The sequence below is a fragment of the Oncorhynchus mykiss genome, chromosome 5 (assembly GCF_013265735.2).
Source record: "Oncorhynchus mykiss isolate Arlee chromosome 5, USDA_OmykA_1.1, whole genome shotgun sequence".
Taxonomy (NCBI): domain Eukaryota; kingdom Metazoa; phylum Chordata; class Actinopteri; order Salmoniformes; family Salmonidae; genus Oncorhynchus; species Oncorhynchus mykiss.
In genome coordinates, this window is record NC_048569.1 from 73183938 (window position 1) to 73206921 (window position 22984).

General features: G+C 43.2%; 2 protein-coding genes across 2 annotated transcripts; one reads left to right on the forward strand and one right to left on the reverse strand.

Moving 5' to 3' along the window:
• Window positions 1–4087: 4087 nt before the first annotated feature.
• On the reverse strand, window positions 4088–5001 carry LOC110522885 (proteasome subunit beta type-11-like; the record flags this gene model as incomplete). Its single annotated transcript, XM_036976526.1, has 2 exons — window positions 4088–4580; window positions 4665–5001. Coding segments are annotated over 2 exons (828 nt in total), but the record flags the coding sequence as incomplete, so codon positions are not given.
• Window positions 5002–7194: 2193 nt separating this feature from the next.
• On the forward strand, window positions 7195–18757 carry LOC110524525 (protein sel-1 homolog 3). Its single transcript, XM_021604254.2, has 24 exons — window positions 7195–7479; window positions 8077–8647; window positions 8865–8991; window positions 9612–9733; window positions 9900–10015; window positions 11005–11069; window positions 11273–11396; window positions 11556–11688; window positions 11861–12001; window positions 12140–12363; window positions 12475–12654; window positions 12742–12864; window positions 12995–13135; window positions 13245–13307; window positions 13395–13571; window positions 13683–13810; window positions 15833–15916; window positions 16198–16279; window positions 16481–16556; window positions 16778–16881; window positions 17053–17174; window positions 17290–17404; window positions 17813–17876; window positions 18417–18757. The coding sequence occupies exons 1-24, from the start codon at window positions 7414–7416 to the stop codon at window positions 18716–18718; spliced, it is 3450 nt and encodes a 1149-aa protein (XP_021459929.2). The 5' UTR covers window positions 7195–7413; the 3' UTR covers window positions 18719–18757.
• Window positions 18758–22984: the final 4227 nt, after the last annotated feature.

Below are 22984 nucleotides of genomic sequence, written 5' to 3' on the forward strand. Positions count from 1 at the left end.
GTGAGTGTGGTGGAGGTACCTGTACCAGACAGAGGGTGACAGGCCAGGGAGAGAGGGGTGAGTGTGGTGGGGGTACCTGTACCAGACAGAGGGAGACAGGCCAGGGAGAGAGGGGTGAGTGTGGTGGGGGTACCTGTACCAGACAGAGGGAGACAGGCCAGGGAGAGAGTGGTGAGTGTGGTGGAGGTACCTGTACCAGACAGGGGGAGACAGGCCAGGGAGAGAGTGGTGAGTGTGGTGGAGGTACCTGTACCAGACAGGGGGAGACAGACCAGGGAGAGAGTGGTGAGTGTGGTGGAGGTACCTGTACCAGACAGGGGGAGACAGGCCAGGGAGAGAGGAGTGAGTGTGGTGGAGGTACCTGTACCAGACAGAGGGAGACAGGCCAGGGAGAGAGTGGTGAGTGTGGTGGAGGTACCTGTACCAGACAGGGGGAGACAGGCCAGGGAGAGAGTGGTGAGTGTGGTGGAGGTACCTGTACCAGACAGGGGGAGACAGACGAGGGAGAGAGTGGTGAGTGTGGTGGAGGTACCTGTACCAGACAGGGGGAGACAGGCCAGGGAGAGAGGGGTGAGTGTGGTGGAGGTACCTGTACCAGACAGAGGGAGACAGGCCAGGGAGAGAGGGGTGAGTGTGGTGGAGGTACCTGTACCAGACAGGGGGAGACAGGCCAGGGAGAGAGTGGTGAGTGTGGTGGAGGTACCTGTACCAGTCAGGGGGAGACAGACCAGGGAGAGAGTGGTGAGTGTGGTGGAGGTACCTGTACCAGACAGAGGGAGACAGGCCAGGGAGAGAGTGGTGAGTGTGGTGGAGGTACCTGTACCAGACAGAGGGAGACAGGCCAGGGAGAGAGGGGTGAGTGTGGTGGAGGTACCTGTACCAGACAGAGGGAGACAGGCCAGGGAGAGAGGGGTGAGTGTGGTGGAGGTACCTGTACCAGACAGAGGGAGACAGGCCAGGGAGAGAGTGGTGAGTGTGGTGGAGGTACCTGTACCAGACAGAGGGAGACAGGCCAGGGAGAGAGGGGTGAGTGTGGTGGAGGTACCTGTACCAGACAGAGGGAGACAGGCCAGGGAGAGAGGGGTGAGTGTGGTGGAGGTACCTGTACCAGACAGGGGGAGACAGGCCAGGGAGAGAGTGGTGAGTGTGGTGGAGGTACCTGTACCAGTCAGGGGGAGACAGACCAGGGAGAGAGTGGTGAGTGTGGTGGAGGTACCTGTACCAGACAGAGGGAGACAGGCCAGGGAGAGAGTGGTGAGTGTGGTGGAGGTACCTGTACCAGACAGGGGGAGACAGGCCAGGGAGAGAGGGGTGAGTGTGGTGGAGGTACCTGTACCAGACAGAGGGAGACAGGCCAGGGAGAGAGGGGTGAGTGTGGTGGAGGTACCTGTACCAGACAGAGGGAGACAGGCCAGGGAGAGAGGGGTGAGTGTGGTGGGGGTACCTGTACCAGACAGAGGGAGACAGGCCAGGGAGAGAGGGGTGAGTGTGGTGGAGGTACCTGTACCAGACAGAGGGAGACAGGCCAGGGAGAGAGGGGTGAGTGTGGTGGAGGTACCTGTACCAGACAGAGGGAGACAGACCAGGGAGAGAGGGGTGAGTGTGGTGGAGGTACCTGTACCAGACAGAGGGAGACAGGCCAGGGAGAGAGGGGTGAGTGTGGTGGAGGTACCTGTACCAGACAGAGGGAGACAGGCCAGGGAGAGAGTGGTGAGTGTGGTGGAGGTACCTGTACCAGACAGAGGGAGACAGGCCAGGGCAGATGGTGAACAGATCACCAGGTGAAATCCAAGCAGCAGTGCAGTAGACGACAGGGGTAGGTGTCCCACCCACTTGGGAGAAGCTTTTATTTCTGGAGGCAGATTTCTTGTAGAAAATGAATGAATGGTCTTTGAACAGCAGGAGAGGGCTTCAGAGGATGCTTCAAAGACTCCTGACACTTGTTGGGCCCAAAGTCCTTGCAAGCCTGGGAGCCTTAACTCAGCATTCAGTCCCCATAAAATAAAATATATCATTGTAATGTACATTATTTTAATTGTTTATTTTTCTTCTTGGCTTTCAAAATAGCATCAGACCAAACACTACTCACTCAGTTCCGGGTTGGATGGTGTCCTCAGGTCTCTGTTTGTTTGCTAGAGTACCCTCTGTATGGCTTGGCATGATCCTATCTGTGTTGTATCTGTCCCATTATGGCGTCTGTGAAAGCATGGGCACCGCCATTGAGGCCATCTACTTCTATAGGTTGGTAAACAAACTAAAAGGGTACGTACTGGCACTTGGAGTGTGTTGTTTGAACCGGTATAAAGCCAAGGTTGGCGATTTACTGCCACCTGCAGTTATGGAATGTTTGCTCACGAGTATAATGCATTGGCCGATCCCTCCTGATGACCTGCGTGGAATTATGTGACCCTTCCTTAACGCATAGGAAATCGCACCCAGCTGACTACTTCAAAATGGTGAAAGTCCTCAATGGGCTGCCCATGCTAAAATGGGATTTTGGACATTAGAGTCCTTCATCTCTAAGAGATGACCCAGTAACTGTAGTTGGCCCCACTAAGATATTTGGATGATTCCCTATAGGTCATTATCAGCTATAGATTATGGGTTACGAAAATGATGCACATGCTTCAATGGGGCAGAAGTCTGTGTGTTGTTGTGATTCTGGATGGCCAGATAGCTAGCAACAATGTCAAGAAGCTGCCATGTGTGTAATCGTAGGTGTCTCGTTCTTGATACCATGTCTTGTTTTGAGATGCTTTGACTGATGTCAAGTCTTTGCTAATATGGCAAAAAAAATTGCTCGCTAGCTAACCAATAACTGTAACAAAGTTTTTGAGAGACAACAAGTGCTCATCGTGCACATTTATTTAAAAATGTTCAATAAACATTGGAGACGAAATGTAGTTTATATGTTGTCAACAATCTAAGCCAACCCCCTCTGTTTTGCCCCATAGTTGCGCACAAGCTGGTTTTGTTGCTAAACAACCAACCCGTCTATAGGCAGAGAGGAAAAGGGTATTTCGATATTATAGAAGTTCATTATGGGTTATTATTTGGTAGAAGTTTGTTTACACATAATAAAGAAAAATATTTATGAAAATATGATGTTTCACAATAATGAAAATGCAGTATTAGGATTCATGATACATATTTCTTATTTGTTGAGAGAAATTACATGTGGTTTTACTGTACTAAAGATCTCTGAACACACAGTATGATTGATTTACCTTAAAAAATAATTTTATGGATTTTACCACCTCACCAAATCTTTGGCCTTGGTTGACCTGTCATGATGTATTGCTTGTTTGTTTTTTTGGTCTTGAAGCACTTTGAGATTCTATGAAAGCGCTATAGAAATGTAATAAATTCATATCATTATTATTATTATTAACCTATCCCATCTCCCCATTCTCCCCATCTCCCGTCAACATACCTAAACAATGAATGACATCACAGTTCTTATAATGTCATAAAAGCTATATTGTGTTCTGTTTCCATGGCAATTTTTTAGGTATTTTTCTTAAAACTGCATTGTTGGTTAAGGTCTTGTAAGTAACCATGCATACATATCCTTTGATAAGATGCAGGCGCACCCAACAGTGACCTCTTGGCCTTACTTCTTTCTACTGTCAGATCGTGCCCCTTTTATCTCCCGAGGGGCACAGAGCCTCCAGCATGTGGACAGGGTCCCATTCACAGGAAACAAGGTAGATGCAGGTTGAGGACCAGGTTGTGGCCCACCTTCCTTCTGCAGTCCAGAGACATCTTGCATCAATGCCTCCAGAGACGTCTTGGCAATTCTCCGAAATAAAAATGTTTTTAATTCAACGTCATTGTGGTTTAAGACTAAATTCTAAATCAAGCACTACATTTCTAACAAGAATAAATGTGAATAATCTAGTCCATAATCTGGTTTTGAACATAAATTAACACACAACCTCCGATGTTTACAAAAAGGATCAATATTCATCAGTCTACAAACAATCTCAGTAAAACCCTGTAGGGTACAGTTATTGGTCACTTACAAGTTTCTTGTTTTCTTTCTTCTTCTAAGCCTTTATTTCCAACTCTCTTTTGCCTTCTTTAGTTTCACTTCTTTCTACCACTGCTCTGCCCATCTTCCACTCCTTCCTGTTTCTCCCTCCTTTCCTTCACCTTCCCTCTTTCTCTCTCCTTCTCTCTGTAATACTCCTCTCTCAATTCCTCTCTGTCCCTGCGAGTCCACCCATGTGAGGTGATATGGTACACATCCACACAGTTCCCAGAGTATGCATCCCTGTGTGTGGCCCTGTACACAGCCTCTCTTGCCAGTGAGATGGCCTCCTCCACCGTCAGCCCCCACCGTACCCCTCCGTCCAGCACAGAGTAGGCATAGGGCGAGCCAGAGCCCACAGAGAACAGCGCTCCCTGCAGGCGAGTCCCGTCACTGCAGACGTAGTACAAGCTGGGGCCAGAGCGCACTAGCTGTTTACCTCCAGCAGAACAGTGCTGCCGACTCATGGCTGGTGAGGGGCACGGATTCCTTCCCCGTGCCTCTGCTTGAGAGATTGAGTCACTTTCTGATGTCTTTGCCAGATCATCTGTTTCATTCCCCATCTTTGATATGTTCTCTTGCTGATCCGCCCCTTTGCTGCCATGCTCAAGAGGACATGTCTCCACCTCACCTCCGTCCCAACCACACAGAGTGGCTGCCACACACAGCTCAGTGCCCTTAAACGGGTGCAGCATGTGGGCTAGTAGCTTGGCAGCGCCAGCGGTGGACAGCCTTCTGCCATGGCGGAGCTGGTAAAGCCGGAGCTCCCGAGACAGTATCCTCTTCCATAGGGCACAGTCGGCAGATGTGCCCGAGGTGGTGCCCACCAAGTGGGAGTGGACAGGCAGGATCTTCTGCGAGGCTGGGCAGGCAACCAGCCCATTGCAGCTGGACCGTGTGTCTGCTGCAGCTATCACTCCCCCCTGGAACATGAAGGCCAGGGTGGTGGTGCCATGAGACATGGGGAAAGGCAGAGGGACAGAGGGAGAGGAGGAGGGAGGAAAGCCAGGAGGAAAAGAGAGGAAAGGTAGGGTTGAATCCTGGTGAAGGGGGGTGATATTGTATGGTGCAGTGTTGGGGTTGATTTGGCCAAACTGTATCGGGCTTTCACTGAGGTATTCCACAGCTGGTATATAAAGATGCAGTGGGCTCTCACTCTTACTCCACGACAATCCCCTGCTTGATATATCTCTGGTTCTCTTCCCAAAAAGCATGGAGGTGTCTTCCTGGGCCATGCGATGTGAAGCTGGTAAATTCCATCTAGAGTTGAGAAAAGAGTCCTTGAAACCGCACAGATCTTGTAATGCCATTGAAAAATGTGTCCCTCAATATATAATGTAACCTATTTATCCATATTTAATTCCCCTCCACCGTTAATCATTGATTCTTCTGTTTTTTCTTTGAGAGTCCAGGTCGGGGTCTGTTTGTCTCTGTGATTGGGGATGCACTGACCTAAATGTAGTAAATCGCATCCTTTTATATAGTAAATGATCCCTCAGTTGTATTGTCCAAACAAGTAGCATGACATCAATAGCATTACATTACCTCATTACTGGGACGCAGAAAAAGTGTGGAGTAAGCCACGCCAGTCATCAAAAACTGTGCTTTTGAACACGATACCTGTCTCATAAATCATATTGATATGCTGATTGTACTGGCGTTGATTTAGATTGATGAAATGAGATTATGTGTCTGTAGTTCAGTCTATCCCCCTATTGGTGAGCCAAAAACTTGCACACCTGATGATGTAAAAGGGCTATATAAATACATTTTATTTTATTTTATGTGTTGTCTGATGTGTCTCCAGTATGAGTATATGCATGGTTTTATCTAGGCTTCCTGACAAAATGCAGTAAGATTGATTAGAAAAGAGAGGGAGGTACGTAGGCCTAGTAATAGCGAATATTGACCTTTTTGGACTGATTTAAGATTTAGCATACTGAAAACAAATTATTCCAGGAGAGGATGTGGGGTCCCCTACCCAGTATTCTGATGAGTTTAACAATGATTCTGTATCAATCCCTTTGAAATGCTTCCTGATGCCTGCTGCCTTGAGAGAGCAGTGAAATTCTGCAGCTCTATAAAGGTACCCAAAACTGACCATTAAGGGAGCTACCAATTAATGGCCTGGCCATTTGTTTGTTTTTGCCCCTACATTTTCTGAAGTATCGATTGTCTGAATTTTGGTTTCACACATGCAAGTTCTCCTGATGAAACATATACTGGAAAACTATTTGTGACCTTGGAAAGTGTTCTATATTTGTTCTTTGACTTAGAAAATGTGGAGTAAATTGTGTAGTTCAGTAAGAAAAATAATCAAATTTATTCTCTTTGAGATTTAATTTTAAGGCAACAAAATATTTAGACTATGCAAGGGGTGTGTAGACTTTCACTAGGGACTGTATTTCTCCCTTTCTGTATGTGTATGTTCTGCCAGTGTCTGTTTTGTGCTAAATTGGGTCTTAAATTCAAATGGTAGACTCATAGTTCATATCTGTTGATAATTTTGACGCCAGGCTGCTGAAGGTAAAGACAGTTTCTAAACCCAGAGGCGCAACATCGCGAGACTTCCGGGAACGATTGCGAAACAGACCAGGCAGGGGTTTGAGAAGTCAATGAGAAAGGTGAACAATTCTTCCTTAGTTGTAAATTTTTTCAAAATCTAAAGGCACAACCTAGATTCCAGCAAATGTTTTACATAGTTGAACATGTTATTACTCCAACCTCGTGAAAGTGACAAACTGACACATTTTAATTTGCGTCAAAAACAACTTTATATCGAACGAGTGCCTAGGATTGTAAAACCTGCACATGCGCAGTTGATGTGATTATGCACAGGCAAGACATCGCCTACAAGTGTGATGGGGGATTTCTGTTGGAGAAGCACTTTCTGCTTATCTTCACACTGTACTGTCTTTGGCTTTATCGTGCGATAAACTGATTTCCTCGTGTTTATAGAATATTGGTGCTGTGAGATTATGATGTATGAGGAGAAACGTGTTGCTGAAATACTGCCTATGAATGTATCCAATTTAATAAATAATATTTTTTGCCACTCTGCACAACCTCGCCAAAGGATCACTGGCTCTGTCGGGGGCGAACGACAGAGTAGCGGAAAGATTTAGTGTATCGTCAGGCTAATTTTGCACGGCGTAATAGGCTCCACCTGCAGAGCAGGTGCTACCACATAGCTCCACCTGTATCACGGAAGTGAGGAATAACGAGGCAACGCAACAGAAAGCCGTATTTGGATTAATAACATTGGATTTATCACATTAATACAACTATAACCACGATTTGAACATTAAATAACATTCGATATAGTCCTAAAAAAATTGGGAAGACAGAATTCAAGGATTGTATGAAATGCACACTTGAAAATGAAAGTTTTTGAAAGTTTTAACCTTTGTGGACATGCTGTCACCGTTGTAATTGTTTTGTCGCTGGTAAGAAATATACACAATTGAGTATCAATACAAGGATAATGAATATGGCTATGTAAACGGTAATCTATTTGAATAAATTGCAAACTTGTGTAAATATTTGTGTGTAGTTTACAGACTACCACCACACATCACAACTCACAACTAATATCCACAAATGTCACATTTAGTGCCTGGTCATTAGCTGACCTCGTTTCAAATGTGATGTTTAATATGTACATACCAGACTAGGCCCACGATGCTTTTGGCCATTTTCAGCAATTTAAATCTGTATGAATATGCATTTTACCAGTCTTAAATTTCAACAAAAGTGATTATATTCCAGCCATAACACACTGATAGTCACCAGTGCTGCCTGGAGGCATCTCCGAATGAATCTTACAAACAAGTTAGATTGAGGAAAATTCCCCCAGGCTTTACTCATTATTTCAGTTTTCTTGGTTTTATAAAGGGATAATACACTAGAGACATTACCCATTTATTATAGCAAACCATTCAAGGAGAGGTCTTCTGAACACAAAGCAAGCATGCTCTGCAATGGACTTAACGTTACTGTTGAATCCAACTAATTTCCACCTATATTTAATTCATCTCGACCAGGCACTATGTGAGTCTTCATCCCACATCACGCCTACCTCCTCATCTCCAGCTGGAGATAGCTCAGTGCTGCATGGTGATTCCATACAGTTTGACTTGGTCCCAGACATAGTGATGAATGGCTCAGTGGTCCAAGTTAGTTACCAGTGCTCCAGGGCCTGTGAGGTGGGAGTGGAGGTGATGGTCCCCACACAGACCAAGACAGGAGTGGCTGTCTTCAGGAGGAGATGGACCAACCACAGACGCCTCCATGTCCCCAGGACTCATCCAGTGAAGCTTTGGTTCCCTCCAGGCATGGCCTACAGAAAGGACCTCTTCATGAGGCGCACATTGGACGTCCATAATGTGATGGTTCGAGCCTGGTTGGACCACCTTGAGCAAGGCAAAGGAGACAAAGGCCATGTGAATAGGACCAGCACATACAATGGGTCCCTGGTGAGGACGTTCAAAGTGCTTCAGGCAGTACTTCCCTCTGAGCGTCCAGCTAGACTTTATCCTGGGTGCCCCTCCTGGATGGCTGATCTTATGTGGCAGCTGACCAGAGACAGAATCCGCCAGTGCCCACATGAGTCAGGTCTGGTCTCAATCAACCAATCAGGTTTTGTACTATATGTGTGTGTTACAATTAGACTCACATTGCTGTCAAGTACACTTTATGATAAACAGTTTGGTGCCAGTGAATTGAGACATAGAAAGAAAAATACTGACATTATTTATTTTGTTAAAGAAGTTATTCTCAGTCCTTGTTAGAGTTTTAGTGTATACTAATATTTTCTTGAATTGATTTGTAGACACTGTGGATATATTGACATTTCCAATGGTTAGCACTGGAAAGAGTTTTGGAGTGATTCGCAAGATCCACCCTTTCATCAACAGAGATCTTGAGAGAGATCGTGTCCTCACTGTGGAGCAGCCCAGGTTTGGATTTAACTTCCCTCTAAATAGTATTTATTTGCATTCATGACACATTTGCCTACGTTATCATGAGAGCTGATCCTTTGGGTAGTCTTGTGGACAACAACTGGAAGTGCACTGACAATGTCACCTGGAATGACTCACATAAACATGAACAAGTATAACCAGTATAATGCCAAATTAATTATACAATATATATTATGACCTCTCTTACAAAGTGAGTTATTTTAAAGTTCAACTAAAAGGGTCCATGATTTAGCATTTTGAAAATGATAGTTTCAGTCATCTGATATTTCTGACTCCATGCACCTCCTTAGGTCAGTTACAGAAAGATCTGTCTGTTCAATGCTGACAGCTCATTTCACTTCCATTTTTAATTCACTTAGCATATACATTTCCATATGCTACAGTTCTTTATTGTTTACATGCTTTAAACAATGCATTGAAAGATCAGCAAACTAACCTATGTAGAAGATGATACCAGTGGGCATGCTTTATGGATGCTTAAGGATGGATGCATAATCTAAAATCTAATCAAGATATAATCACAGATTACAACTACACAAATTCATTAAACACAGAAAATGTCATGTGAAAGATCTCATTAATCTCCCTTTCCCCAGTATCACAGTGTCTATATGGGTCTTTCTGGTGCAGTGGTGTGACAAGAAACTGTGTGGAATCATCCATCATGTTGATCAGAACAGCAAATACGACACTCCTCTGATGCAGCTCACTAACACAGGTGAGGCATAGCATGGTCTCACTTGATACTTATGATGTAATGTTGGGCTGTGAATGTGATCAAGCTGCTGTGTCTTTGAGCGGTAGGTAGTGTTATGATTGGATATCAGCATGCATTATGGTAGATGTCTGTCTTAGGATTTAATAAAGTACTGTCTACTGTTTAGGAGATATCATAATTCAGGTTCGTGTGGTGTCTGGGGGAGATAAGGCATTCAGAGCCCACACAGCTCTGCCTCTCTGGACCTGGATCAGACTAGACTGCTTCATACAAGGCTCTAAGGTACCATACAATTGAATTTAATAAACTATTATTCCAATGATTGGAAATTGGATTTATCACCAGCAAGATATCAGAAATCTAAATTAAACATGCATTAATTGAAAATATTTTACTAAGTTGCATTTCATATTCATAAGAAATCAGGCAATTTAAATTAATTCATTAGGCCTTAATCTATGGATTTCACATGACTGGCCAGTGGTACTGGGGAGCCAGGCCCAGCCATTCAGAATGAGTTTTTCCCCACAAACGGCCTTTATTACAGACATAAATAATCCTCATCACTCACCACCCCTCAGACGTTCCCACAGGTGAAGAAGCTTGATGTCGAGGTCCTGGGCTGGCGTGTTTACATGTGGTCTGCGGCCAGTTGGACGTACTGTCAAATTCTCTAAAACGACATTGGAGGCAGCTTATTGTAGAGAAATGAACATTAAATTATCTGGCAACAGCTCTGGTGGACATTCCTACAGACAGCATGCCAATTGCATGCTTCCTCAAAACTTGTGGCATTGTGTTGTGTGACAAAACTACACATTTTAAAGTGGCCTGTTATTGTCCCCAGCACAAGGTGCACCTGTGTAATGGTCATGCTGTTTAATCAGCTTCTTGATATGCCACACTTGTCAGGTGGATGGATACACTTGGTAAAGGATAAATGCTTACTAACAGGGATGTAAACACATTTGTACACAACCTTTGAGATAAATAAGCTTTTTGTGTGTATAGAAAATGTCTGTGATTTTTTATTTCAGATCATGGAACATGGGACCAACACTTTACATGTTTTGTTTATATTTTTGTTCAGTGTACATACAGCAACAACATATGCATCAGAGACACAATTGGTAGCTTAGGGTGCTACAGTTAGGAATGGGGTATATCATTAAAGTCCCATGTCAGAATCTACATCCCATCTTTTCACATCATGGTATTAATATATACTTTATATATTGGAGTTTTGGATTTATGTCTTGTGTGTCTTTCAGGTGACACTGCAAGTTAAACCTGAAATGACATCGGGAGGAATGGTGGGGAACACACACATATTTGAGTAAGGCATCAAAACTTTTTGGATAATTACAAACTTTTTTCAGACATAAATATTTTGATATATAAACACAGAAAAGGGATTGGAGTGAACTTTGGTGTTTTTAAGACTTGCACTCTTCAAACTGCACCAAAAGCCTTGAGGAGGGCTTTGCATAACTTAGTGTCAATATTTATTTCGAATGTTGAGTGTTGAATATTTTGCAGCTTTCAGAGTGACATCCATTACAATGACACTGGTGGATACTTTGTGATTGGAGGGGGCAGGTTCATGCCAGGTTTCCATGGCTATTTTGGACCAATCAAATACTATCGTTTGGGCACAGAAAAGGTGTGTCCAAATGCCTTAACTTTTTTTTAAAACAATTGTTCAATATGAGAAATGAAAATGTACAGAAATGTACTATATAGGCCTTACTGTACTACTGTATTAAGAGGTATATTGTTGTTACAGTTTTATGACAGTTAAATATAGTTAAATATATTACAGGTGATCAACTTCCTTTCCCCTGTCAAGACATTAGAGGGCCTGGAAAAGACTCACAGAGAGTGTGATGTTATCAGAGAAGTCACTGCAGCCTTTCTTCAGGCTGTGACACACAACCAGGAAGTCTTTATGACAGGTGAGCTCTATACTGTGTAGATTCATGTTTAGTCATCTGTGTGAGTGGTGTGCCAACACCAAATGGATCTGTGTCTTGAAGGCAAACCCTAGCACTGTGAATATGGAGTCTGGGGTAGTTTTATGCCACATTATTTTGGAGAAACCAGATCTGACTGAGTTAGATTTTTCAGGTTTGTGTCACTCTCACTACATCAGTTTATGGAGAAGGTTTGGACAGAATACATGTAGGCAGACATGGACCTGGGAAGCACAGAAGAAGCACCGTGTACTTTTCACCTTCTTAGAGACCCAGCTAAAGGACTTCACCACAGGTATATTACCTATAGGCTACCCATCTCATCTCATATCTGCCTTATGTACTTAAACCTACATCACCTGCAGGTAGTGTTTGACTGCACCTCACATATTCTTGGTTACATTTACTGTATCTACTCCATTGATACCTGTAGGAACTAAGAACAGGAGAACACCCCTTTACCTTGGAAGCAGATTGTTTGAGCATGTAGTGAATAGACTGTCCAATAGAGGAAGCAACCAGATGGACTCCACCACCACCACCTCCTCCCTGATAGCCCTGCTGCAGATGTCCTCCTGCTATGGCTACCACCACTCCTCCTTGCTGCTCTCCACCATCCACCTGGCTGGCCTGGGGGCCCCTGTGGACCAACAGCAGGTAAACGACCAGTCACCTGACCTCGTCACGGGTAATACCACCTTTGTCATGAGCTGTATGTGACCCCGGACCCATGATGAGTGACCTTGTTATGACCTCTGTGTATTCCAGGGTCATGTCTACAGTCTGATTGGTGCACTGGGAGACAACCGTTTAGCCCTCATGCATTTGGGCTACAAACACACACAAGGAATTGACGGGTTCCCCAAAGACTTTGACATGGCGTACAGTTACTACTCCAATGTTGGGGCACAGACCAGTATTGACCAAGGCCGGGTACTGGGGAATCAGGTGAATTTATAAAAAAGGACTTGAGGAACTTTAGTTGTACTGTTACGTTAGTATAACTGTTAACCATACATTTCCTCTCACCCCAAGCAATATATCACGGAGCACATTCTTATAAGCAACGAGGACCACCTGAACAGCCTAACTCATGAGACAGGTGACACCTTTCAGTATATCAAACTTCAAGCTGACAGAGGAGACGTTGAATCACAGGTACAGTATATATCAAAATACCTAGAAATCATTGCGCTTTTAGTCTAAAGTACTTAGAAGTGTCTTCTACGTCAAGTTAGGAATGATTCAAGGGAATAAATCTGAAAATGACACAACTTCATTTATGCAGAAACTTCTAGCAAAGCTTCTATTCTGGGGTCAAAATGGTGTCTCTAAGGACGTTGGGAGTGCAGTTAAGTGGTATGCTAAGAGTGCCATGGAGCTGGAGGATCCTGCAGCCATGTATGAGTACTCTATCTTATTATTTAAGGTAAGCATCATGTCTTGTGTAAGTAGGGGATATAGGACTTCAATATTGACAGATATGTGTTGTGTATGTGTAGACTGATTAGAGGACTGATTGATAATGGTCTCTTCAGGGACAGGGGGTGAAGAGGAACATGACTCTGGGTCTCCAGATATTGGAGAAAGCTGCAGCCAAGGTATGTGTGCTGTAATACTCTACCTTGTGGGGTGTGTTTATGTGTGTCTATGTGTGCTTGCCTTTAATGTGCATCTCTGACCCCCAGGGTTCAGTCCAAGCCTTGAATGGGCTAGGGTGGTATTACAGCACCATACTGAGAGACTACAAGACTGCCTACAAGTACTTTGAACAGGCTGCCCACAATGGCAGTCATGACGGCATGTTTAACCTGGGTGTGTATCACTTAAATGGGAAGAACCCACACAACCCAGAAAAGAACGAGGTAGGACCAACTTCACCCATCCTTTTTAAAAATCAACTTGAGTTATAAGTTGGAAGCCTTTTTCAGATTTATGAAGAGTCTAATACTCATTGTGTTTTCTGTACTCCCAAGACTGCTGCGTTTCATCTCTTCCTAAACTCCTCCCTCTATGGTCACGTGGACGGGGCGGTGGAGGCGGCCTGGTACCTGTCCACAGGAAACCTGGAGGGGGTCTCCCGGGACACAGAGAGGGCTGTGATGTAAGTCTCTATTCCGCTCAGCTCAGGGAGTGAAGAAAACCCCTGTATGGTCCACTGCACCAGAGGGTAGCTGCAGAAAAGTGTCATCTGACTAAATGCTGGACTAATTTAAGGACCTGTGTATTTGCATATATAAAAATAAGTGCCACTGTCACAGTGTGGCTTAGAGCGAGAGACCCTGCGTAGTGCAGTTACTCGTCTTATGAATCCCCAGATGAAGCTGTTAGTGTCACACAAATATCTTAGATCAGGGCTGATGCGTCAGAGTAAGAGTAAACCTTTAGTCACTGAGCTTATTGTAGTCCTTGGTGTTCTGTACCAAATGTGTACAGTCGTGGTCAACAGTTTTGAGAATGACACAAATATTAATTTTCACAAAGTCTGATGCCTCAGTTTGTATGATGGCAATTTGCATATACTCCATAATGTTATGAAGAGTGATCAGATTAATTGCAATTAATTGCAAAGTCCCTCTTTGCCATGCAAATGAACTGAATCCCCCAAAAACATTTCCACTGCATTTCAGCCCTGTCACAAAAAGACCAGCTGATATCATGTCAGTGATTCTCTCGTTAACACAGGTGTGAGTGTTGACGAGGACAAGGCTAGAGATCACTCTGTCATGCTGATTGAGTTCGAATAACAGATTGGAAGCTTCAAAAGGAGGGTGGTGCTTGGAATCATTGTTCTTCCTCTGTCAGCCATGGTTACCTGCAAGGAAACACGTGCCATCATCATTGCTTTGCACAAAAAGGGCTTCACAGGCAAGGATATTGCTGCCAGTAAGATTGCACCTAAATCAACCATTTATCGGATCATCAAGAACTTCAAGGAGAGCGGTTCAATTGTTGTGAAGAAGGCTTCAGGGCGCCCAAGAAAGTCTAGCAAGCGCCAGGACCGTCTCCTAAAGTTGATTCAGCTGCGGGATCGGGGCATCACCAGTACAGAGCTTGCTCAGGAATGGCAGCAGGCAGGTGTGAGTGCATCTGCACGCACAGTGAGGCGAAGACTTTTGGAGGATGGCTTGGTGTCAAGAAGGGCAGGAAAGAAGCCACTTCTCTCCAGGAATAACATCAGGGACAGACTGATTTTCCGCAAAAGGTACAGGGATTGGACTGCTGAGGACTGGGGTAAAGTCATTTTCTCTGATGAATCCCCTTTCCGATTGTTTGGGGCATCCGGAAAAAAAGCTTGTCCGGAGAAGACAAGGTGAGCGCTACCATCAGTCCTGTGTCATGCCAACAGTAAAGCATCCTGAGACCATTCATGTGTGGGGTTGCTTCTAAGCCAAGGGAGTGGGTTCACTCACAATTTTGCCTAAGAACACAGCCATGAATAAAGAATTGTACCAACACATCCTCTGAGAGCAACTTCTCCCAACCATCCAGGAACAGTTTGGTGACGAACAATGCATTGTCCAGCATGATGGAGCACTTTGCCATAAGGCAAAAGTGATAACTAAGTGGCTCGGGGAACAAAACATTGATATTTTGGGTCCATGGCCAGGAAACTCCCCAGACCTTAATCCCATTGAGAACTTGTGGTCAATCCTCAAGAGGTGGGGGGACAAACAAAAACCCACAAATTCTGACAAACTCCAAGCATTGATTATGCAAGAATGGGCTGCCATCTGTCAGGATGTGGCCCAGAAGTTCATTGACAGCATGCCAGGGCAGATTGCAGAGGTCTTGAAAAAGAAGGTTCAACACTGCAAATATTGACTCTTTGCATCAACTTCATGTAATTGTCAATGAAATCCTTTGACACTTATGAAATGCTTGTAATTATACTTCAGTATTCCATAGTAACATCTGGCAAAAAATATCTAAAGACATTGAAGCAGCAAACTTTGTAGAATTTAAGATTTGTGTCATTCTCAAAACATTTGGCCACGACTGTACTTTCTGTTTTTTTACGGTAGTAATGATGTCATGGTAATAACAATACTTTGTTGATGTCGTTATGTGATGAACCTCTCTGATTCAGTACATGTTTTATGTTTTATGTTGTCCTGCCCTCTAGCATGCTGAAACAGATCTGTGAGCAGAATGGTTACCTGGGATACATCGTAAGAGAGGCTCTCCAAGCCTACCTCCAGGGCTTCTGGTGAGAGAAGCAAAATAGACTCTAGTTCATCAATCCAATTTCCCTCATATTCATTTGATTTGTTAAATCGAGTTACAGTGTTTTTGTGTGTGTGTGTGTGTGTGTGTGTGTGTGTGTGTGTGTGTGTGTGTGCGTGTGTGCGTGTGTGTGTGTGTGTGTGTGTGTGTGTGTGTGTGTGCGTGCGTGCGTGCGTGTGTGTGTGTGCGTGTGTGAGTGTGTGTGCATGTGTGTGCACGTATGTGTACATGGGTATGGGTTGATGTATTGTATTGTTCCTAAAGGGGCGAGGCTCTGGTCAGGTATGCCCTTGCCGCTGAAACAGGTTTGGGAGTGGCCCAGAATAATGTTGCCTACCTATGTGAGGTAAGGAGTCTGGCATTTGAATTCTTATTTTCTCATAGAAAGATACTGCATCTCTCATATTCTTCTAAAGCCAATTAGTTCAGATTTAGTGACACATTCATTTGAGAGACACACAAAGACACCCCAGGGCGTTGACAGAGAGACAGTCATTACCATAAGCCATATCATACACTTGAGTTACCACTCTTTTTTTGATTGCAGGAGTTGAAGCAGAGCTATGATTGTCAATGGAGGTATTATAACCATTCCACAATGAACTATGCCCCACATGATTCTGGTGAGTTCCTGTCCTACAGTGTCCTCACAGACTATAGTCAGTAGTGGAAAAGCTAGTTTACATAAAGCACCTGTTTCTCTGTTAGCCTGGTCCCAGATCTGTTTGTGCTCTTGCCAACTCCATTGCTTTCATTGTCAAGCCAAACATTTGGCATTACAAAGAGTGACAATGAGTAGGCATGATGGCACAGACTGACACTCAGGCTATCGCTCTGGTTCCAGGTTTGCTGAAGATGGGCGACTACTACTACTCAAGCAGCAGGCTAGGAGCTGTTGATCAGGCTATATCACTGTACAGCAGAGCAGCCCTTGCAGGCAGTTCTCAGGTGTCTTACCATGTATTATCACTGTCATTTACATGCTACAATTAAGCCTCCAGAATCTTTGAGCCTTCTGTAAAAGTAACAGTAATCAGAATTATAATGCGTTCATACATGTCAGTTTGCATGTTTTTGATTACTGTTCTTTTTATGATTTTTTTCCTTATGAACCCTCAGGGAATATATAAGTTGGTGGTTTTGGCAGAAGAGGGACATGATGTCCCATTGATCATCAGAGACAGATTAAACATATCAATTCATGATGGGCTAGACATTGTGGTGGAGAGACTCTTACAAAGGTACTTCCCCTTCTACATAGCAGAATCATATCAGACTCATCATGACTAATGAATAATAGACTGTGTATGCCAATGCCAATGCTTTGTTTTTGTTTTGTTCTGTTTTCCCCCATAGATGTGTAGAGTTGGATGAAGATAAGGATCTGACACCATGTACTTTAGCTCTACTCAGAGTCCGCATGGGACAATCCTGGAGAAAAATGACTCAAGACCCTATACAGCTGTCACTGGTAGGCCTTTATCTTTAAGTATGACAAGGACCAGTGTTTCTCCTGCTCATCATGTGATCTGACCATGACTAGTCAGACCCATATGACAATGTCTTTATCAATCACATCCCACTGGCCACTGACGTCAGCTCAAATTTCGTCATGTCATTGGATTTAGGTTAAGATTTGGGTGAAAAAAAGACGAAATGGCCTTACGTTGATGACTTTTTGCAAATCCAATCAGATTTCCACATTGATTCAACCTCTTCACATTGATTATTTTGGTTGAAATGACATGGGAACAATGTTGATTCAACCTGTTTTTTGCCAAGTGGGATAGCTCATGGTTTTTAACTAAATAAAATGCAAGACAATTTCAAAGTTGTCAAATGGAAATGCAAATGTGATCCTGTAAATCCTGTCTTCCAGGTTTATATATCTGTTGTTACTCTCATCATTGCTCTGATTACTGTGCTAATCCAAAGTGCTCTGGGTAAGTCAGTTTCCTGAATACCTCCTTGCTAAAATACTGTTTCATTTCAGTGTAATAGTGAATAGTCTTAATGTCCAATTATCATGATCACATTTCCATATCTTATCACCACCTCTGTATAGGCATCTACATATGTATTCCACACAGTGGTACTGTTGCCTCAGTTGGTTATCTGTCACAAACTTGTTGTGTTACAGCTACAGCCTAATGTTAAATACATCAGAGGAGGTTGGTGAAGGGAGGACCGCTTATAATAATGGCTGGATTGGAATCAATGGAATGGTATCGAAAACTTGGAAACCATGTGTTTGATACTGTCCCATTTATTCCATTCCAGCCATTACAATGAGCACGTCCTCCGATTTAGCCACCATTGGAATACTGTGCCGTTCTGCACGTGTCATATTTATTTGTGTCCCCTCCATTGTAAATATAGAAAGACCATGTTAAATTGTAAAACCGACCCATTGTTTTTTCATGACAAACTCTTGTGATTTATTACATCAATGCTTGACTGGTAAACAGTTTATTTTCCTCCAGAGTGTCTCCAAGTGCACATCCCAGCTAGACAACGTAGGCAGACCACTGACCGTGCAGTAGATGACAGGACAGGGACATCCCCTGTCAATCAAGCAGAAGTCAATGGGAATGGACAGCAGGATCAGAATGACCCCATCAGGAGAGAAGACAGAATGTCCAGAACTGTTAGAATGGCCCAGGGTCTATGGTCCATTTTACTGAGGGATGGACAGAGAGTGCAGCAGACAGTTGACCTGGCTGTTACTGTGTCTGGGGTGTGTCTCTGTGTCCTCTGCACATTGATCCTCCATCACCTGCTCTGATAGTTGTCTTACACAGCACAGGAAATGCCTGAGACAGAAGATAACATATAAAGGAATGTATATGCTTTATGTTGGGAAGCAAGCCTGTAAATATTATAAAACTGCATTTTCTGAGATATCTGACTAATTTTAACTGACAAGTGGGAGTGAACAGACTCATATGACTGATACAGATGTAGGATCTTAATTTGATCACTCTTTTGTTGCTAAGAAGTTTTCTGTACAGCAGGAAATGCAGATGAACTTTGTGATTTGCATAAATTCACTGAAAACTCACATTTACAAACAGTTACATTAACAGTATTGCACTTTTCATGTAGCCTACTTTTGGCCAGCTGATAGCCTAACCGCTGAGCAACATTGTGGACTAAATGTTCAAAACCTGTTGCTGCAGGATTATTTTTCTGTGACAATATAGGGCAAATTAAGATCTTACATCTGTAGGTGTATGAGTCTGCTATCTGGTTGTTTTGTTTCAGCCACATGGTGCTGAATCACACGTTTTTTTCTGGGGCTCCTAAACGTCTGTCTGTTTGGGGCCGGTACGTTAGGTTAGTCCAAGGCCGATCAGAAGGACTAGTTTCTGCTGGTTAACTTATTACAGTTTTTGTCTGAACAGTTGTCCAGAATCTGCTTGATTTATTGGTAAGGGTTATGAATCATACGTACAGTTAAAGTCTGAAGTTTACATACATCTTAGCCAAATACATTTAAACTCAGTTTTTCACAATTCCTGACATTTAATCCTCGTAAAAATGTCCTGTCTTAGGTCAGTTAGGATCACCACTTTATTTTAAGAATGTGAAATGTCAGAATAATAGTAGAGATAATAATTTATTTCAGCTTTTATTTCTTTCATCACATTCCCAGTGGGTCAGAAGTTTACATACACTCAATTAGTATTTGGTAGCATTACCTTTAAATTGTTTAACTTGGGTCAAACATTTCGGGTAGACATTTCGGGCGAACTTCCACAAACTTCCACAATAATTTTGGCCCATTCCTCTTGACAGAGCTGGTTTAACTGAGTCAGGTTTGTAGGCCTCCTTGCTCGCACACGCTTTTTCAGTTCTGCCCACAATTTTTTTTTATAGGATTGAGGTCAGGGCTTTGTGATGGCCACTCCAATACCTTGACTTTGTTGTCCTTAATCCATTTTGCCACAACTTTGCAAGTATGCTTGGGGTCATTGTCCATTTAGAAGACCCATTTGCGACCAAGCTCTAACTTCCTGACTGATGTCTTGAGATGTTGCTTCAATATATCCACATAATTTTCCTTTCTCATGTAGCTATCTATTTTGTGAAGTGCCCCAGTCCCTCCTGCAGCAAAGCACCCCCACAACATGATGCTGCCACCCCCGGGCTTCACAGTTGGGAGGGTGTTCTTCGGCTTGCATGCGTCCACCTTTTTCCTCCAAACATAATGATGGTCATTATGGCCAAACAGTTCTATTTATGTTTCATCAGACCAGAGGACATTTCTCCAAAAAGTACAATCTTTGTTCCTATGTGCAGTTGCAAAGCGTAGTCTTGTCTTTTTTATGGTGGTTTTGGAACAGTTGCTTCTTCCTTGCTGAACGGCCTTTCAGGTTATGTCGATATAGGACTCGTTTTACTGTGGATATAGATACTTTTGTACCTGTTCCCTCCAACAACTTCACAAGGTCCTTTGCTGTTGTTCTGGGATTGATTTGCACTTTTCTCACCAAAGTACGTTCATCTTTAGGAGACAGAACACGTCTCCTTCCTTGCTCCCAAGGATGAACCAGACTTGTGGAGGTCTACAATTTTTTGCTGATTTCTTTTGATTTTCCCATGATGTCAAAGAGGCACTGAGTTTGAAGGTAGGCCTTGAAATACATCCACAGGTACACCTCCAATTGACTCAAATGATGTCAATTAGCCTTTCAGAATCTTTTAAAGCCATGACATCATTTTCTGAAAATGTCCAAGCTGTTTAAAGGCACATTCAACTTAGTGTATGTAAACTTCTGACCCACTGGAATTGTGATACAGTGAACTATAAGTAAAATAATCTGTCTGTAAATAATTATTGGAAAATGACTTGCCAAAACTATAGTTTGTTAACAAGAAATGTGTGGAGTGGTTGAAAAAGTTTTAATGACTCCAACCTAAGTGTATGTAAACTTCCGACTTCAACTGTAACTATGATGTGTTACCCAGAGTAAATATGGTGGGTCCGCAAGAGTATGTGCAGTGTGTGCAGCATTCCTAGACCCTTGCCCAGGGTTTAAGTCTGCATTTTATTCATGCAATGAACTGTCTGTTCTCAGTATGTGGGTCAATGAGTGAGATATGATTGTATTCTGTGAAACACACTAAGCCCCGTCTTCATGTAGATACAGTACTTCAGATAAGGATTTCGTATTATGGGATGGTAGAACTGTTACTCTGTATCTGAGCTATGGATTTCATAATAGGTTGGGAAAGTTCGAGGAGCTAAACAGCAGCATCTTTTCTAGTATTTTCTTGATCAGCTGTTATTTACAGCATAAACTGCAACTGTTGGAGGGCTCTCTCTTTCTCTCTCATTAATATGCAGTTATTTAATCATTATATGACGAGTGATATTACCTTGAATCTTGGCAACAACAAACACTGTGGCCAAAATGTAATAAATGTGACAGTTTAACTGCTGTCACGTTGTACTTTGCAATACTGTTCTGTTTAGTCAAACTCATTTAATAGAAATGTTTCCCAAGGGCAACCTTTATAATCATTTATGGGTTGTTTTTTTTCATGGAGACTTTTTGACTTTGGCAACATCCAGGACATACAGATATTGAGTTGATGCGTGGTCTCAGCCATGCATTATACCATAGTCTATAAACTGTCCTTTCAGAAAATAAAGACCAACATTTATTTGAAACAGCTGAGTATTCAACTATCTATCCAAGGTTATCACCAGTTCCAGAACTTTCTCTACCTGCATATTTTCTTTAATTACAGTGCCTTGTGAAAGTATTCGGCCCCCTTGAACTTTGCGACCTTTTGCCACATTTCAGGCTTCAAACATAAAGATATAAAACTGTATTTTTTTGTGAAGAATCAACAACAAGTGGGACACAATCATGAAGTGGAACGACATTTATTGGATATTTCAAACTTTTTTAACAAATCAAAAACTGAAAAATTGGGCGTGCAAAATTATTCAGCCCCCTTAAGTTAATACTTTGTAGCGCCACCTTTTGCTGCGATTACAGCTGTAAGTCGCTTGGGGTATGTCTCTATCAGTTTTGCACATCGAGAGACTGAAATTTTTTCCCATTCCTCCTTGCAATACAGCTCGAGCTCAGTGAGGTTGGATGGAGAGCATTTGTGAACAGCAGTTTTCAGTTCTTTCCACAGATTCTCAATTGGATTCAGGTCTGGACTTTGACTTGGCCATTCTAACACCTGGATATGTTTATTTTTGAACCATTCCATTGTAGATTTAGCTTTATGTTTTGGATCATTGTCTTGTTGGAAGACAAATCTCCGTCCCAGTCTCAGGTCTCTTCCAGAATGGTCCTGTATTTGGCTCCATCCATCTTCCCATCAATTTTAACCATCTTCCCTGTCCCTGCTGAAGAAAAGCAGGCCCAAACCATGATGCTGCCACCCCCATGTTTGACAGTGGGGATGGTGTGTTCAGGGTGATGAGCTGTGTTGCTTTTACGCCAAACATAACGTTTTGCATTGTTGCCAAAAAGTTTAATTTTGGTTTCATCTGACCAGAGCACCTTCTTCCACATGTTTGGTGTGTCTCCCAGGTGTCTTGTGGCAAACTTTAAACAACACTTTTTATGGATATCTTTAAGAAATGGCTTTCTTCTTGCCACTCTTCCATAAAGGCCAGATTTGTGCAATATACGACTGATTGTTGTCCTATGGACAGAGTCTCCCACCTCAGCTGTAGATCTCTGCAGTTCATCCAGAGTGATCATGGGCCTCTTGGCTGCATCTCTGATCAGTCTTCTCCTTGTATGAGCTGAAAGTTTAGAGGGACGGCCAGGTCTTGGTAGATTTGCAGTGGTCTGATACTCCTTCCATTGCAATATTATCGCTTGCACAGTGCTCCTTGGGATGTTTAAAGCTTGGGAAATATTTTTGTATCCAAATCCGGCTTTAAACTTCACAACAGTATCTCGGACCTGCCTGGTGTGTTCCTTGTTCTTCATGATGCTCTCTGCGCTTTTAATGGACCTCTGAGACTATCACAGTGCAGGTGCATTTATACGGAGACTTGATTACACACAGGTGG

Coding starts and splice junctions, on each gene's coding strand:
- LOC110524525 (XM_021604254.2), top strand. CDS start 7,414: ATGAAAGTTTTTGAAAGTTTTAACCTTTGTGGACATGCTGTCACCGTT. Junction 13,308..13,394: donor TGGAGAAAGCTGCAGCCAAG/GTATGTGTGCTG, acceptor TCTGACCCCCAG/GGTTCAGTCCAAGCCTTGAA. Junction 17,877..18,416: donor GCTAATCCAAAGTGCTCTGG/GTAAGTCAGTTT, acceptor ATTTTCCTCCAG/AGTGTCTCCAAGTGCACATC.